General features: G+C 36.8%; 1 protein-coding gene across 4 annotated transcripts in view; it reads right to left on the reverse strand.

The window, feature by feature from the left end:
• The window catches only part of SNX27 (sorting nexin 27), a 91,369-nt gene that overhangs the window by 34,750 nt on the left and 41,003 nt on the right, over nt 1-15,616 (reverse strand). For 3 of the 4 annotated variants that reach the window (XM_007977186.3, XM_007977187.3, XM_007977188.3), the window contains exons 3-7: nt 11,973-12,165; nt 9,658-9,722; nt 8,284-8,388; nt 4,899-4,977; nt 2,651-2,814 (exon numbers count right to left, since the gene is read on the reverse strand). In XM_007977186.3, the coding sequence (XP_007975377.1) occupies nt 2,651-2,814; nt 4,899-4,977; nt 8,284-8,388; nt 9,658-9,722; nt 11,973-12,165 (606 nt within the window). The remainder of the gene's footprint in view (nt 1-2,650; nt 2,815-4,898; nt 4,978-8,283; nt 8,389-9,657; nt 9,723-11,972; nt 12,166-15,616) is intronic. The other variant, XM_073008378.1, reaches the window with a different exon arrangement.

Genomic DNA, 15,616 nt, shown 5'->3' on the forward strand with positions numbered 1-15,616 from the left:
CCTGTCTCTCGAAAAAAAAAAAAAGAACAACACTGGAGGAATCATATTACCTGACTTCAAGTTATACTACAGAACTATAGTAACAAAAACTTTTTTTTAACTTTTTTTATAGTTAAAAAAAAGCACAGTAGTGGCATAAAAGCAGACACACAGACCGATGGAACACAATAAAGAACTGAGAAACAAATTCACATACCTACAGTTAACTCATTTTCGACACAGGTGCCAAGAACATGTACTGGGGAAAAGACAGTCTCTTCAATAAATGGTGCTGGGAAAACTGGATATCTGTGTACAAAAGAATGAAACTAGCCCCCTAACTCTTGCCATATACAAAAATCACATCAAAATAGATTCAATAATTAAATCTAAATCCTCTAGCTATGAAACTACTACAAGAAAAAATTGGGGGAACTCTCCATGACATCAGTCTGGGCAAAGATTTCTTAATACCCCACAAGCATAGTCAACCAAAGCAAAAATGGACAAATGGGATCACGTCAAGCTAAAAAGCTGCACAGCAAAGAAAACAATCAACAAAGTGAAAAAGCAACCCACAGAATGGGTGAAAATATTTGCAAACTACTCATCTGACAAGGGATTAATAATCAGAATATATAAGGAGCTCAAACAACTCAACAGGAAAAAAAAGAAATGCACATAAAAACTACAATGAGATACCATCTCACCCTAGTTAAAATGGCTTATAACCAAAAGAGAGGCTGTAACAAATACTGGCAAGGATATGGAGAAAAGGGAACCCTTGTTTACTGTTGGTGGGAATGTCAATTAGTACAACCACTCAGAGAACAGTTTGGAGGTTCCTCAAAAAACTAAAAATAGAACCATCATACAATCCAGCAATCCCACTGCTGGGTATATACCCAAAAAAAAGGAAATCAGTATTTTGAAGAGATACCCACATTCCCATGTTTGCTGCAGCACTGTTCACAAGTCAAGATTTAGAAGCAACCTAAGCATCCATCAATGAATGAATGGATAAAGAAAATATGGTACTTATACACAATGGAGTACTATTCAGCCATAAAAAAAGAATGAGAGTCAGTCATTTGCAATAACATGGATGGAAGTGGAGGTCACTACGTTAAGTGAAATAAGCGAGGCACAGAAAGACAAACATCACATGTTCTCAATTATTTGTGAACTGTAAAACTCAAAACAATTGAACCCATGGAGACAGAGCAGGATAGTTACCAGACTCTGGGAAGGGTAGTGGGGAATTGGGGGAGAGTCGGGGATGATTAATGGGTACAAAAAATAGGCAGAATTAATGAATAAGGCCTAGTATTTGACAGCACAACAGGGTGACTATAGTCAATAATAATTTAATTGTACATTTTAAAATTACTAAAAGAGTAGAAATGGATTGTTTGTAACACAAAAGATAAATGTTTGAGGGGATGGATACTCCATTTTCCCTGATGTGATTATTACACACCACATGCCTATATCAAAACATCTCATGTACCCCAAAAATATATACACCTACCATGTACCCACAAAAATTAAAAATTAAAAATTACATATATAAAAAGAGGAACAGCTCTGAAAGTGTATTCTACAAAAATACGGGAGTAAAGCAAAACAAAATACTCTAACAATGTACTCTAACACTGGAAACAGGAGATGGTGGTGGTGAAGGGCAATCCCAGAAGGCCAGTTGTGCACCAGAGTACAGAGCCGCCACTTCACACAGGGGTAGAGGAAGAGGCTCCACAAGAGATTTCTTCAGAAAGTGGAAATTCATGAACTACCTGATGGGTCTGAACTGAATGTCTTTAGAGGAGATTTAGACAACTGGTGAAGAGTATGGAGCTAAATTAATCATAAGTACACGGAAAATTAAGCAAATGAAAAAGGAGGGCAATAATTAGCTGTGGAAAAATAAAATGTTGTAAAGAAAGTGAAAAGTAAAGACAGTAATTATTATATGGCTCTGTTGTAAATTTCACCATTTACAGAGTCATAATATTGTAAACACTGAATATTGACCTAACAAATATTATAATTTGATTATATTAAGGGGATAGGAGAGATGAAAAAGGTATGGGTATATGGTAGTAATGGAGGAGGAAAGACAGCTGGTATCTCATCTTCAATAGTGGGAAATTAAGAGATGCTACTGGAATCTGAAAAATTAAGTAGAAGCAATATAACCAAGTTATAATGGAGACACAGAAGTAAATACCAAAAACAAACAAACAAACAAACCAATAAAAAACAAAGCTGAAAGAGGGGAAGGTGGTTGCCTATGGAGGGAGATGGAAATAAGTAGGGGCAACTACTGTTTTTCACAATAAACTGTGTAGAACTATCTGATGCTTTAAACTCTATGTATGTATAATATTGGTGGAAAATTTTTGAACAGGTACACAGCCACAATGCTCATTTTCTGTTGCTTAAAAATATTAGAATATATATTTTTAAAATATGTATTTTTAAACTCCAGGATATCTTTACTTCTAAAACTTACGTATTTATCTTTTGTGAAATGGGAGAGAACATTTTACGAATGTAATTCAGACCCAGGAGCAGAGCAGCTTACCTAAGGATTCACAGGGAATTGGCAAAGTACCAACTATATTCAAACATAAAAAGAAATTGTGCCTTTCAAGATCAATTCACCTACCTGATGAAAGAAGTAGGTAACAGCAAGGTCATTGTCATTTAAGAGGATTTCTTCTTCTGTTGTAAAAAGCCACTTTCGAATGGTCAAGCAGGTGCCTGGCACAGCTGATGTATAATTCTGAATGTAGAGTTTGTGAGGAAACTCATTCGGTGCCAATTTACGTACTAAAGGAAAGACAAAACACAGAAAGCTAGAGTGAAAAGATAGAAGAAATTTCCCTAATACAAACTATGTAAGGCAGATCAAGAATGCTGTGTTATCATTAACCAGAACATCATCTCAAATCCATTAAGGAGTTCTGCCTTGGGAGCACAAAACAGCCATATCTGTCCAGCCAAATATCCTTTCTAGCTATGACCATGGCCAGTCAAGTCTCAAGCTGACAGAAACCTATCACTTGAATGACAAGTGCTGTGGTTTGGATATTTGTCCCCCACAAAATTCATGTTGAAATTTGATCCCCAATGTTAGAGGTGGGGCCTAATGTGATCTCTACATACACCATGAGTGGAAGAAAACAGCCTGAGGACCTCACCAGACGCCCAATCTTGAACCCAGTCTTGAAGATGTTTGGTGGACATCAGCTGAAAATCAGCAGAATCATGAGACAATTAGACCTTTTTTCTTTACAAATTACCCAGCCTCAGGTATTCCTTTATAGCAACACAAAAATGTACTAAGACACAGATCAGTTAACATGACAACTGCAAACAGCACCAACTCCAAATTTAGTTAAAATATCTAATCCATTAGCTAGTTATAGCTCATGTCCACTAAACATCTTTAAAGCAAGCCTCTCCTCTTACCCAACTCTGGTGCATTCAGAGTCTCTCATGTGGTAATTCTCAATGAACTGCTTTTATTAAGGCCAAAAGGTTTTTTCCAGCCCACCTCCAAAAATCCTACAGTATTCCTCAAACTGAAAAGTGTCTTCTGAGTAATGTTATACTTCCTCTTTCTAACAGCCACCCAAGCACGATAAAAAAAACTACCACTTTTAATTTCTAAATTGCCTTTTTTTTTTTTCTTTTTTTGAGACAGGGTGTCACTCTGTTGCCCAGGCCACAATGTTGTGGCACAATCATAGCTTACTGCAGCCTTAGCCTCCTAGGCTCAACTGATCCTCCTACCTCAGCCTCCCAACTTGGACCACCTGCATGTGTCACCATGCTTGGCTAATTTTTAAATTTTTTTTAGAGATGGCAGTCTCACTATGTCGCTCAGGCTGGTCTCAAACTCCTGGGCTCAAGCAATCCTCCTGCCTCAGCCTCCCAAATTGCTGAGATTACTTCCTCTCTCGATGTTTACTTGGCTTTGTAACACTACAAAAGATAGATTTAATACTTTCCATTTTATAGAAAGTGAAACTAAAGCTTAGACAAAAAACAAGGTTAGAATCCAGATATCTTGGTACCTCAGTAGTCCTTTGTAACATAATTTACATCTGTCTAGTTACACTGCTGTGAGTTGGGAAGAAAAAAAATATTAGGGAGATGTCTGCTTTAGGGGAATCAAAGTTATTCTACCTGGACCTGAGATAGCAAGGCAACCTAAATCTACCACTCTCCCCCTTTCTAGGATAAGGAAGATCTGATCAACCAATATTATCTGTATCTATTCTGGCCTTAGCCCTGTATAAATCTATATGATACGGAAGAGACCCATAAACTGTAGGAAATCTATGTCATTCAGAGCAAGCCCTCAGACTCTCTCCCCTCTGTAGTCTCAGTGCAACCAATGTGACCACCATCCCTAGCTTTTGTAAAATAAAATATAAATTTCCTATCACCATGCAATAAAACCTCCTTGGAAGAGGAAATTTATTCACACAGAAGCTTAAACGTATGCATTAAAACAAGGCTTTTAACCAATATATATCTTTCTAACTTCTAAAAAAAGAAAGCTACTCTTAAGAATCTTTACAAAAATCCTAAAGTACACTAAAACAACACTAAAACAACAACTGTTTCATTGAAATATATGAATTTTGAACCTCAGATTTAAAAGAACCTCATGAAAGTATCTTCCAATTCATTGCTGGTTGTAACCTATACTTACAAAAGAGGAAAAAGAATCAACAGTGATCAGACATCCTTATGACCTAAGTTTAATGGGATATGCTTGGTCTGCTTGTTAGAGACAGTTCTAATGAGTGGGATCTCCCCTTGTCTTCAAGCTCTTCTCTAGGCGAATAGTTTCTTTCTGACAGTATTAGAAAACAAAACTAGTATCAGCCACTGGTACTCACCAAAGGAGTGATTGATCACTTCAAATAAGGCAAAGTAATTCACTGTCGTACTGTCCATGCCAACCTTTGCTGCAATAGCCTAAGGTTAAACAGGATAGATTGGTTTCAAGAAAATTAAGTCAGACAATGCTATAGGAAAAGGCAGGTGTATGCCTGCAGAGGAGGGAAAGGGGAGCGGTTCTGCCATCTGGGAAAGGGGAGCGGTTCTGCCATCTTGGCCTCACAAAAATTGCATTAATGGTCCATAACTATCCTTCTTTGTACGTATGTGTACATGCATGCACGCACACATACATATGAAAGAAAAGGGAAAAAACACCTGTATCCGCCCCAACAGCTATGAATATGAGTTTCTCCCTTCCAGTGTAAGCTGACAATATTCTGTCCTTAAATATCAGCTTCCCTCTCTAAAACAACTTCATTCTTTTTTTAACACCACTTACAAGAAATGTACTTAATAGCACAGATCTTAAAAAGAAAATAAATGATTAAATATCCAGTTTCACACATTCAGCCTACATTTAATACATTAACACAAAAAAACTACACATTTGATTCTAGAGCGTAAAATATTGTTTGTCAATTATATTCTGGCTAAACAAAATTTTTTTATTTACTTTTTAGATGACCCATGTCTCATGCTGGGATTATTAGGCACCTCCATTTACTAAGAATTACCATCTAATATCTACATAAAATAGCAAAATACTGGGACAACAGAGGCATATTAAACAAGAATCACTCATTCTCTCTAGGAACTCAGGTCCTAACATGACAAATAAAAAAGAAACTGGAAAACTGTGTGCAAATAAATGACAATTACATACAAACAACAACAAAATATAAACTAGTAGTAACAAAATTTCTTTTCAAGATCAACCTCAATATAAGTAAGGTACTTCTTTTTCATGCCGTTGTTTTGTTGATAAAACAAAGATAAAACTGTTGATTATTAGTATCTCAGTAAGCCAAATGTGATTATATCCCTTCTTCTCCTATCTGCTCACACATGAGGCCTAGGTCCATCCATAATGTGATAGAGGAACTAGACATTATAAGTATTCTAAATTATCATTCTACACTGCACTGGATAGAAACTAAAAGGCTTTCAAGGTTTAGAAAATAGTTTATAGCTAGAAGTCTCAGTAACAGGGTTGGGAGGAAACTGTAAAAAACCTAAGCCTTGCTAGAGGAACACTGGAAAAAAGCAATCAAAACAAAACAAAAAGATCAGCAAGCTGTAAAAATAGTACTTTTCTTGAAATTCTCTGCCATTGTATAATTTCATAAATGCCTGAGATCCTGCATATATCCTTTGCCATAAAATACAGTGGATGAATAAATGTTTGGGGGATAGATTTTTTAATGTTTGCTACAAAAGAGAAATGTAAGCATTAGTACCCAGAAACCTGCTTGTCTCCCTGAAAATTCTGATCAAGTTAGGATTAAAGGCCAATGAAAAGGCATACACAGGCAATGATTACACCCAGCACGCAGATTATGATCTCTAAAGACAGTTTCTCACTAAAAGAATAGGACTCCTTGGGGAAATGGCCTATTCTAGATATCTAGGGTAAGAAATATACCAAGATGAGGCCAGGACATCTTAATGTACCAAAAAGCAAGGATGCTATCATAAAAATATTAGGTTGCATCAAAAGCATAAAGGAGCAGACATGAAGGAGCTTTCACTGGCCAAAGATGGAACAATCTGAGCATCAAAAAGATAATATATGCTATTGATTAAATCACATTGAATCTAAAAACCCAGTATATAAATTATTATAATATATACTATTTCATAATGAATTATATATTATAATATATTATATAATTATAAAGTATATATTATTTAATATGTAATATACCTTATATATTATTAACACATAATTATACTTATATATAATTATATATTTACTCTGAAAATTGGCAAAGGAAAGGCTTAAATACGTATCCTGTCTTTCCCACAAACTGTGGGAAATTATCTATTTTGAGATAATTAGTAGCGTTAGTTGACAAGGAAAAGTTATTTTCAGAAGAATTCTAGCTAAGTGGTGTGAAGAAATGAGTATTAGAAAATCAGCACTTTGTAACCTTTAATGAAATCACTGGTTAAGGCAATAATCATCAATGGATAGATTCATTTGATGAAAGATCAGTGGTGAATTTTACAATGAAAAGATCAGATTTCACCACCTAAACCTACTGGTTAACCTTAGTACCACTAAAATGGGATAACCCAGTATTGTGTACTTGTTGTTGAGAAGCAATATACAATATACAGGACCAATTATGAAGTTTTATCAAAAAAGCAGAACCTGAATCTAATTGAGCCTCTAGAGCAAACTTCCATGTATAGAAAATACAGAGACATAGAAGGACATATTAAATGACACCACCAGAAAACAAACAGACACATTCAGAATGCAGGTCATTCCACAGGGCACTGACCCATTTCTGCAACAAAACAATGGCATGAAAAAAAAAATGTGGAGAAGTGGGGACTGTCCTATATTAAAACAAACATAAAAATCAAATGTGATCTAAGGACCTTGTTTAGATTCAGATTTTAACAAACCAAATGTAAAAAATCATTTTTAGACAATTGGAAAATTGTGACTATGGAGTAGTTATTAGGCAATACCAAAGCAACAGTGCTAATTTTTAAGGTTTGATAATGGCACTGTGGTTTTGTAAGAAGATGCGTACTAAAGTACACATAGGTCCAATAACATGGGATTTGCTTTTAAGTACTTAAAGGAAAAGAAAAAAGATATACATAAAGCAAATGTGGCAAAATCTTGATAATTATTAAATATAAATGATTACTATATGGAGATTCATTATACTATTCTGTTTTCATGTGTGTTATAGTTTTTTTACAATCAAAAAAGGAGGGGTTGCTGTAATCCCAGCACTTTGGGAGGCCAAGGAGGGCGGCTCACGAGGTCAGGAGATCAAGACCATCCTGGCCAACATGGTGAGACCATGTCTCTACTAAAAATACAAAAATTAGCCGGGCATGGTGGTAGGCACCTGTAGTCCCAGCTGCTCAGGAGGCTGAGGCAGGAGAATCGCTTGAACCCAGGAGGCAGAGGTTGCAGTGAGCCGAGATCACACCACTGCACTCCAGCCTGGGTGACAGAGCAACACTCCATCTCCAAAAAAAAGGAGGGGTTAATCACAACTACTACAACCTGGGATATTTACCGTACCTTTCTTTTAAGGGAGGGCAAAGTACTTTCACATTAATAATAATAATAGTAGCTAACATTTAATAAACTGATTATGTGCCAGACACCCTAAGCACTTTATTGACTCACTTAATCTATCTTCCTTAGCTTCACATCATCCAATGTCAAGTCTACGTGTTCATTTAATTTACCTGATATACTTGGTCTGTAGTACTGTTCTTTTTAACCCTGACTGTAACCGTTGTTCCATCTGGTAATGCTACTCTCAGCTCTACGTCAGACACACCATTGTAGTTCTGGGGGAAAAGACATAGAGAAAGAATTTATGGCCCAGTATATCTTCACTCTCCCTGTAACAAGCTAGCTAGACAACAACCTAAAACGTGGTAGAGAGTAAGTGAGTTCCAATGAAAATGGGAAAAAAGTCAATACATTTACAAGTCATAAAGCTGACTTCAGGGCTGCAGCAGAAGTTAACCTTTAAGATAAGCAGGAAGGAAAGAAACATGTTGAAGCCAACGTGTTCACATTTCAAAACAGGAAACTTGAGTGAAACAGTCTAGGTCAAACACAGATGAGATTTTTGATTCGCTTCCGTCTCCCCATTCAGAATTCACAAATGAGAGGAGAAGATAACTGAAAGCAGTAGTTTTGATGTACATTCTCTGGTATTAATGGTCAGGCATATAGACTGGATCAAAAGATATACTAAGTTTCTTTCTGAACCCTGAAATAACTAGGAGATTGTTAAAAGAAAAAATGGATACCTGAGTCTCATCCATTTTTCCTTTCACAGTTAGCCTGATGCCCAATTTTATTCTAGCAAAAGGTAAACAATTCTTACTCTCCTCTTACTGCTTTTGATGATTAACACACTGCTTTTGATGATTAACACATTCCTCTAACCTTGTAATTTTTGACCTTTTAAAAAAGTACCACTTTTTAAAAAGTACTATTCATTGCCTAAAACAATCATAAGCATTGCTTTATTATAAGCCCTTGCCTATAAGAAATTTATAATCTAGTTGGGAAAACAAGGCATATGCATATAAAATAAGTAGTGGATAACACACTACTATATTAGCATTAAATATTCTCTCTTCTATTCAATTATTATTTATTAAGCACCTACAACATGCTTGATGCTGTGGTAAGGAACTGGGAATATAAAGATGGTCAAGATTTAGCTCTTACCTACAGGTTGCTCACACTCTTGTAAGCTAAAAATATAAAGCGATAATCTGATTACATGTACAAAAATTAGAGAATGAGACAGCAACAAGTGATCATTGAATGGAACTAATTGCAAAAGCTTTTGGTGGAATGAAAAATTGATGAAAACTCATCAGGGATGGCTTCAAAGAGAAAGTGGACTTGGCACTTCAAAGAGAAAGTGGACCTAGGTCTTTAAAGGATAGTAAGTAGGATACATATAAAATGGAAGTAGAAAAGATAGAGTCCTTTGGAGAGCTTATGGAAATTTAACCCATAGTCAATACCTTTAACTTATTTTCCCCCACAAGGAGCCAAGAGGAAAATAATCACTAAAGGAGATATTCACCTACCTCATCGGATTCTGATAGGAATTCCTGCATGATGTCACTCTCACCAATTACTCGTATTGAACACACTGTAGAAAATAAAGATAAAATCCAGCATAAGGCCTTAAAATCAAGAATATAAAGTCAAAGACATATCAAAGTTTAAGTTTAAATCATCAATAGCAGGCAATAATGAGGCAGCACAGCATGCCTAGCATACAAGATTTTAAGGCATGACAAACATTCATCTAAATATGATCAGAACAAAGAAATAATAGAAAATACAAAGATGTAGCTCGCTAAAAATATTAAACATAACCAGAAAAGAGAAATAAAAGTTCAGTAAATATAACTTTGCAGTCTTGTGTGACCTATTAACAAGCTAGAACAACAGAACATGGGGTAAAGGGGCAGTGGTAAGGGAAGATTAATTAGGAATAAACCAAATATAAAATCGAAATACTAAAGGAGAAATATTTATTTGGCCTAAAAACAGGCCAGTCAGAGAACCACAAAAATTAAAAGCCATTTTGGGAAAACTAGGGTAGGTAATTAAGAATTCATATCATTTCACCTTACTGACTTTAGCTTCAAAACAACAACCAAAAAAAAAAAAAAAAAAAAAAAAAGCTGGCTGGGGATGGGTGGGATAGGAAAGCAAGCAGGCAGGTAAGGTAGGTAGCTAATCCTCTAAATTTAAGAAAGTTAATTTCCTGACACTCTCATGAGAATGGTAAATTAAACTGGTGACTTTACTTCATTTGATTTTTAAAAATTATACCCTTTCTCATTTCCCAAGGGCTTTGTTCAGAGAGGCCAGTCCCTGTTAGAAAAAGCTAAAAACAGGTAAGGAAGTTCCATTACCTTCTATGGGGAAAATGGTTTCTCTTCATGACTAAGGCTCCCTACAAAAGTTTTTAAAAGATTCAACTAGGTCAGTTAGTTACAAGGAAACAGAATGACTAAATATCATGTAAGACTGTTATTCTATAAACTAGTATTTTAGAGAAAAACCTACTGAACAGCTACCAAATAATGTAACTCTATAATGTAGCAAGGAAAGGTCTCTTCCCTGAGCCACAAGATGAGCTATCTTATTGAAGAGATCTGTGTCATTTCCCTGCCTTTCTAGACAAATGTTTCACCGTCCACATCCACAGGCTCCTGATGTATCATTTGGAGGCACCGAGATAACAAGTACATTTCAATACAGGGCCAGGTGCAGTGGTTCATGCCTGTAATTCCAGTACTTTGGGAGGCCAAGGTGGGCAGATCGCCTGAGGTTAGGAGTTCGAGACCAGCTTGGCCAACATGGGGAAACCCCATCTCTACTAAAAATACAAAAATTAGCCGGGCATGGTGGTGCACTTCTGTAGTCCCAGCTACTTGGGAGGCCGAGGCAGGAGAATTGCTTGAACCTGGAAGGCAGAGGTTGCAGTGAGCCAAGATCACGCCACTGCCCTCTAGCCTGGGCAACAGAGCGAGAGTCTGTCTCAAAACAAAAAAAAAACAAAAAATTCAATACCGAAGTATTAGTATCTACATTTAGCCTGCTTAGAACAAGGGCACTCTAGATTACCTACAACTCAGCAAACCTATCTATGAATACCTGTAAAATGAATAAAGTTTTCAGATAGGATACACCAGTAAGCCAAGAATCATTTTAATAAAAAATGTCTTAAATATTAAAAATGTCTTAATATTGCCCACTTAGTTCCCAAATCAATTCAGCATATTGCTGAGTCTATATGTGTTTGCTGGCAGATAATATAACCCTAAAAATAAAGGTTCATGTAATCCCAGTACTTTGGGAGGCAGAGGCTGATGGATCACGAGGTCAAGATATCGAGACCATCCTGATCAACATGGTGAAACCCCGTCTCCACTAAAAATATAAAAATTAGCTGGGTGTGGTGGCGTGTGCCTATAGTCCCAGCTACTCAGGAGGCTGAGCCAGGAGAATCGCTTGAACCCAGGAGGCGGAGGATGCAGTGAGCCGACATCGTGCCACTGCACTCCAGCCTGGTAATAGAGCAAGACTCCATCTAAAAAAAAAAAAAAAAAAAAAAAAAAGTCCATTAGGCACCACCAAATGCATCAAAAACTAAACATTCATTTTTTTGTTGTTGTTAAGCATTAAACAAACCAATAAAACAGGCTACTGATCACTATACTGGACATTTCAGTTTTGCCTTTAAAGTTCAGATCGTTCAATACTTAGTCAGAAACCTGACTTACATTCATTATTGAGTTTCCGGAAATTCAGCTATGCAGTTTAGAAGCTGCATATCTAGAACCTACGTCTACTCAATATAGTAGAGTTTGATGGTTTGGATTACCTTTTTCTAGATATTCTTCCAGTCCCCGGCGTCGGGCATCTAGTTGTTGTTCTGATAATGAAAATGGCCACTTCCCCGGGAGTCGGGGAAATGTAAAGTTGGCAAACTCTCTCTTCAGGTTCTGGTGTAGGATAGCAAACTCCCGGTACCGCTTAGAACACAGCTGCCTCCCTGCCATGTAAACATTATATACCTGGTGAAGGAGAAGAACGAAAGAAAAGCATACTTAATACAAATTAAATCACGAAATCATCTCGTCACGCTTAGATGATATTGGTTAGATGCATTCTACTATGCATTTAACAAAAACTATATTCAAGGTCACTTTAAAGACTTACTTTCGACAAACATGTATAAAGTTGTATGTATAAAAAAGGACTATCCCCTTTTCATAAGGAGCATGATGTTCTTTTTGTTTTTTGGGGTTTGAGATGGAGTCTCCCTCTGTTGCCCGGGCTGGAGTGCAGTGGCATGATCTCGGCTCACTGTAACCTCCGCCTCCTGGGTTCAAGCGATTCTCCTGCCTCAGCCTCCTGAATAGTTGGGATTACAGGCATCCGCCACCACACCTGGCTAATTTTTGTATTTTTAGTAGAGAAGGGGTTTCACCATGTTGGCCAGGCTGGTCTCGACCTCTTGACCTCAGGTGATCCACCCACCTCGAACCACCGCACCCAGCAGGAGGAGCGTGATCTTATTTTTGCTATTAGAATGACCTCTAGCATACTTTTAAATAACTTCAAAGGCAATTACCAGTTTTTAAGGGTGGATTTTATTTTTAGAAAGTTAAAAGTCATTTGAAGCCAATGTGGTAAATATAGTGAGTGAATAAGCAAGCAAATTTGAAGGGAGCTGAAAACCTAGGGTTGATTATAAAGCAATGTAACTGATACTTGTGTGTGGCCTAAACTGGCTCTAAAGTTGATTCCAAAGAAAAGGCCTAAAAAATGACTTAAGTGGCCTGGGCACGGTGGCTCATAGCTGTAATTCCAGTGCACTTTGGGAGGCTGATAGGCGGACAGATTGCTCGAGTCCAAGAGTTCGAGACCAGCCTGGGCAACATGGCAAAACCCTGTCTCTACAAAAAAATACAAAAATGTAGCTGGGCATGGTGGCATGCGCCTGTAGTCCCAGGAGGCTAAGGTGGGAGGATTGTTTGAATCCAGGAGGCAGAGGAAGCACTGAACCACGATCCTGCCACTACACTCCAGCCTGGACAACAGAAGGAGACAGTCTCAAAAAAACCAAGTGATTTAAGCAACAGTGGAATTTTTGTTAGTAAACAGATAATGTGAAAAGCAAAATAAAAGCAAAGCTAAGACCTTGAAAATAATTTAATTCAAACCATATAGTCTCTGCCTCCTCTATCCCACATCCCTATATCCGTTTCTCTGACCCCAAAAAGTTATCATATCCAACCATGTTCATGATTCCCTTGCTTTTCTTTTTATATTTTTTCACATTTATATATAATCCTTAAATTTTTATATTTTAATTTTAAAGGTATTTTGGTTTTATAAAAATAGAGTATCAAGATGAACAAGACTTTAAAGGATTTACTTTTTTCACTTAATATTATACTACAGTCTCATCACAACATTACATGTCTTTGTGGTATACTCTGCTGCATACAGCATTTTGTTGTGTGAATATATCATAGTTGCACGTTTGTTTTCAATCTGTTCTCCCACTCATGAGCACTCGGGTTGTTTCTGGATTTTAGCTACCGTGAACAATGCTGCTGTTAACATTTGTATAAATGCCTCCTGATGTACATGCAAAAGATATTCTTCTGAGTATAACCCTGAGTGAACTGCAGAGTTATATGCATATTCAACCTCAGGAGATAATGCCAAAATGTAAGCTAAAGTGGTTGTACCAATTTATTCTCCTTCAGCAATATATAAAAAGATCCTCTTAATTTTGCCAATGGAATTGGTGTGAAAAGATTTCTTACTGTGATCCTAATTTACATTTCCCTAATTACTAATGATGTTGAATAACTCTTCATATACTTATTGATCATGTGAGTGTCATTTTTTGTAAAGTACTTATTCATGCGTTTTGCCTACCTTCATATTAAGTTTTTTTGCTTTTCTTACTGATTTATGGAGTTCATATATTGACACAATGTTTCATTTGTGTGTATTGTGAATATCTTCCTGCAGTTTGTCACTGGTCTTTTTTTTTTTTTTTTTTTTTGAGACGGAGTCTCGCTCTGTTGCCCAGGCTGGAGTGCAGTGGCACGATGTCTGCTCACTGCAAGCTCTGCCCCCCAGGTTCACGCCATTCTCCTGCCTCTGCCTCCCAAGTAGCTGGGACTCCAGACACCCACCACCATGGCCTGCTAATTTTTTTGTATTTTTAGTAGAGACAGGGTTTCACCATGTTAGTCAGGATGGTCTTGATCTCTTAATCTCGTGATCTGCCCACCTCGGCCTCCCAAAGTGCTGGGATTACAGGCGTGAGCCACTGCACCTGGCCTGTCATTGGTCTTTTCACTCTATTTAAGGTTTTTTAAATTCTAGAAAGAGTCCAATTTATCAATCTTTTTATAACCAACACTTTTTGTGTCTTAAGAAACTTTTTCTACTCCCAAGATCAATAAGCTATTCACCAATATTTTTGTGAATATTTTCACTAAGAGCTTTTAATTTTTTGTTTTGTCATTTAAGTCCTTAATCCATCTGGAACTTATTCCTCTATATAATATGAAGTAAAGTTCCATTGGCATTTCTTTTAAAGTCAAAAATATTTAAAATCAATTTTTAATCAAATTATCCCTAAATAAAAATATTCTCCGTTTACAGAACAATCTGTGGACTTCCAGGTGGCAATTAACCTCCCATTAAATACAACCAGAAAACTGGACACAATATAGGCAACAACTATTTTCAGACACTGGACAACAGGCAGCTAAGAATTGTGATCCCTGAGAAAAGGGAAGCAAACAAGATGAGCCGATGAGCCCTAACATCATGTCAGCTTTCTGCCTAGCGGTAACTCCTAAACTGCAGCTCAGGGAGGGTTACCCAAACAGAGTTTGGCAACTTCACTGAGTTGAATAAACAGAGACTGAAGTTCAAGGAGGCCAAAGCAGCTAGAATTTGCAGGACTAAGCATGCAAGACGGAGCTAAAGCAAGACAGCTCCAGAAATCTTTATTAAGTTCCCTTGAATTTTGACTGAATAACAATCTAAGAAAAAAACTATTATAAGCCGGGAGTGGTAAATAAACAATTCCCAGAGTTCACGCAGGTTACAGAATCATTCAACTTCCGTCCAGCCAGAATAAAGAAACCTCCCTAAATCTGCATGGAATTCAGAAGGGAACTCAAAAAGACCATGCTTTAGGAGTGGAGCCAAATTGGTTCTAGAGTAAAAGGTACTCTAAACTACTCAAAAAGAGCTTAAAAACAAAGCTAAAAAGGACCAAAGTAATCTTTAGGTAGCTTAACTGTATGCCAGGAAAAAAAAAAAAAATCCAGCACTCTTTAAAGAAATATAACAAAATCTAGCAACCCAATAACACTGCATTCACAACATACAATATCCAATCAAAAATTACTACACATATAAAAAAGCATGAAAATTTGACCTATGACCAGGATAAAAATTAGTCAGTAGAAACAGGCTCAGAAATTA

This window comes from Chlorocebus sabaeus, chromosome 20 (genome assembly GCF_047675955.1).
Source record: "Chlorocebus sabaeus isolate Y175 chromosome 20, mChlSab1.0.hap1, whole genome shotgun sequence".
NCBI classification, from domain to species: domain Eukaryota; kingdom Metazoa; phylum Chordata; class Mammalia; order Primates; family Cercopithecidae; genus Chlorocebus; species Chlorocebus sabaeus.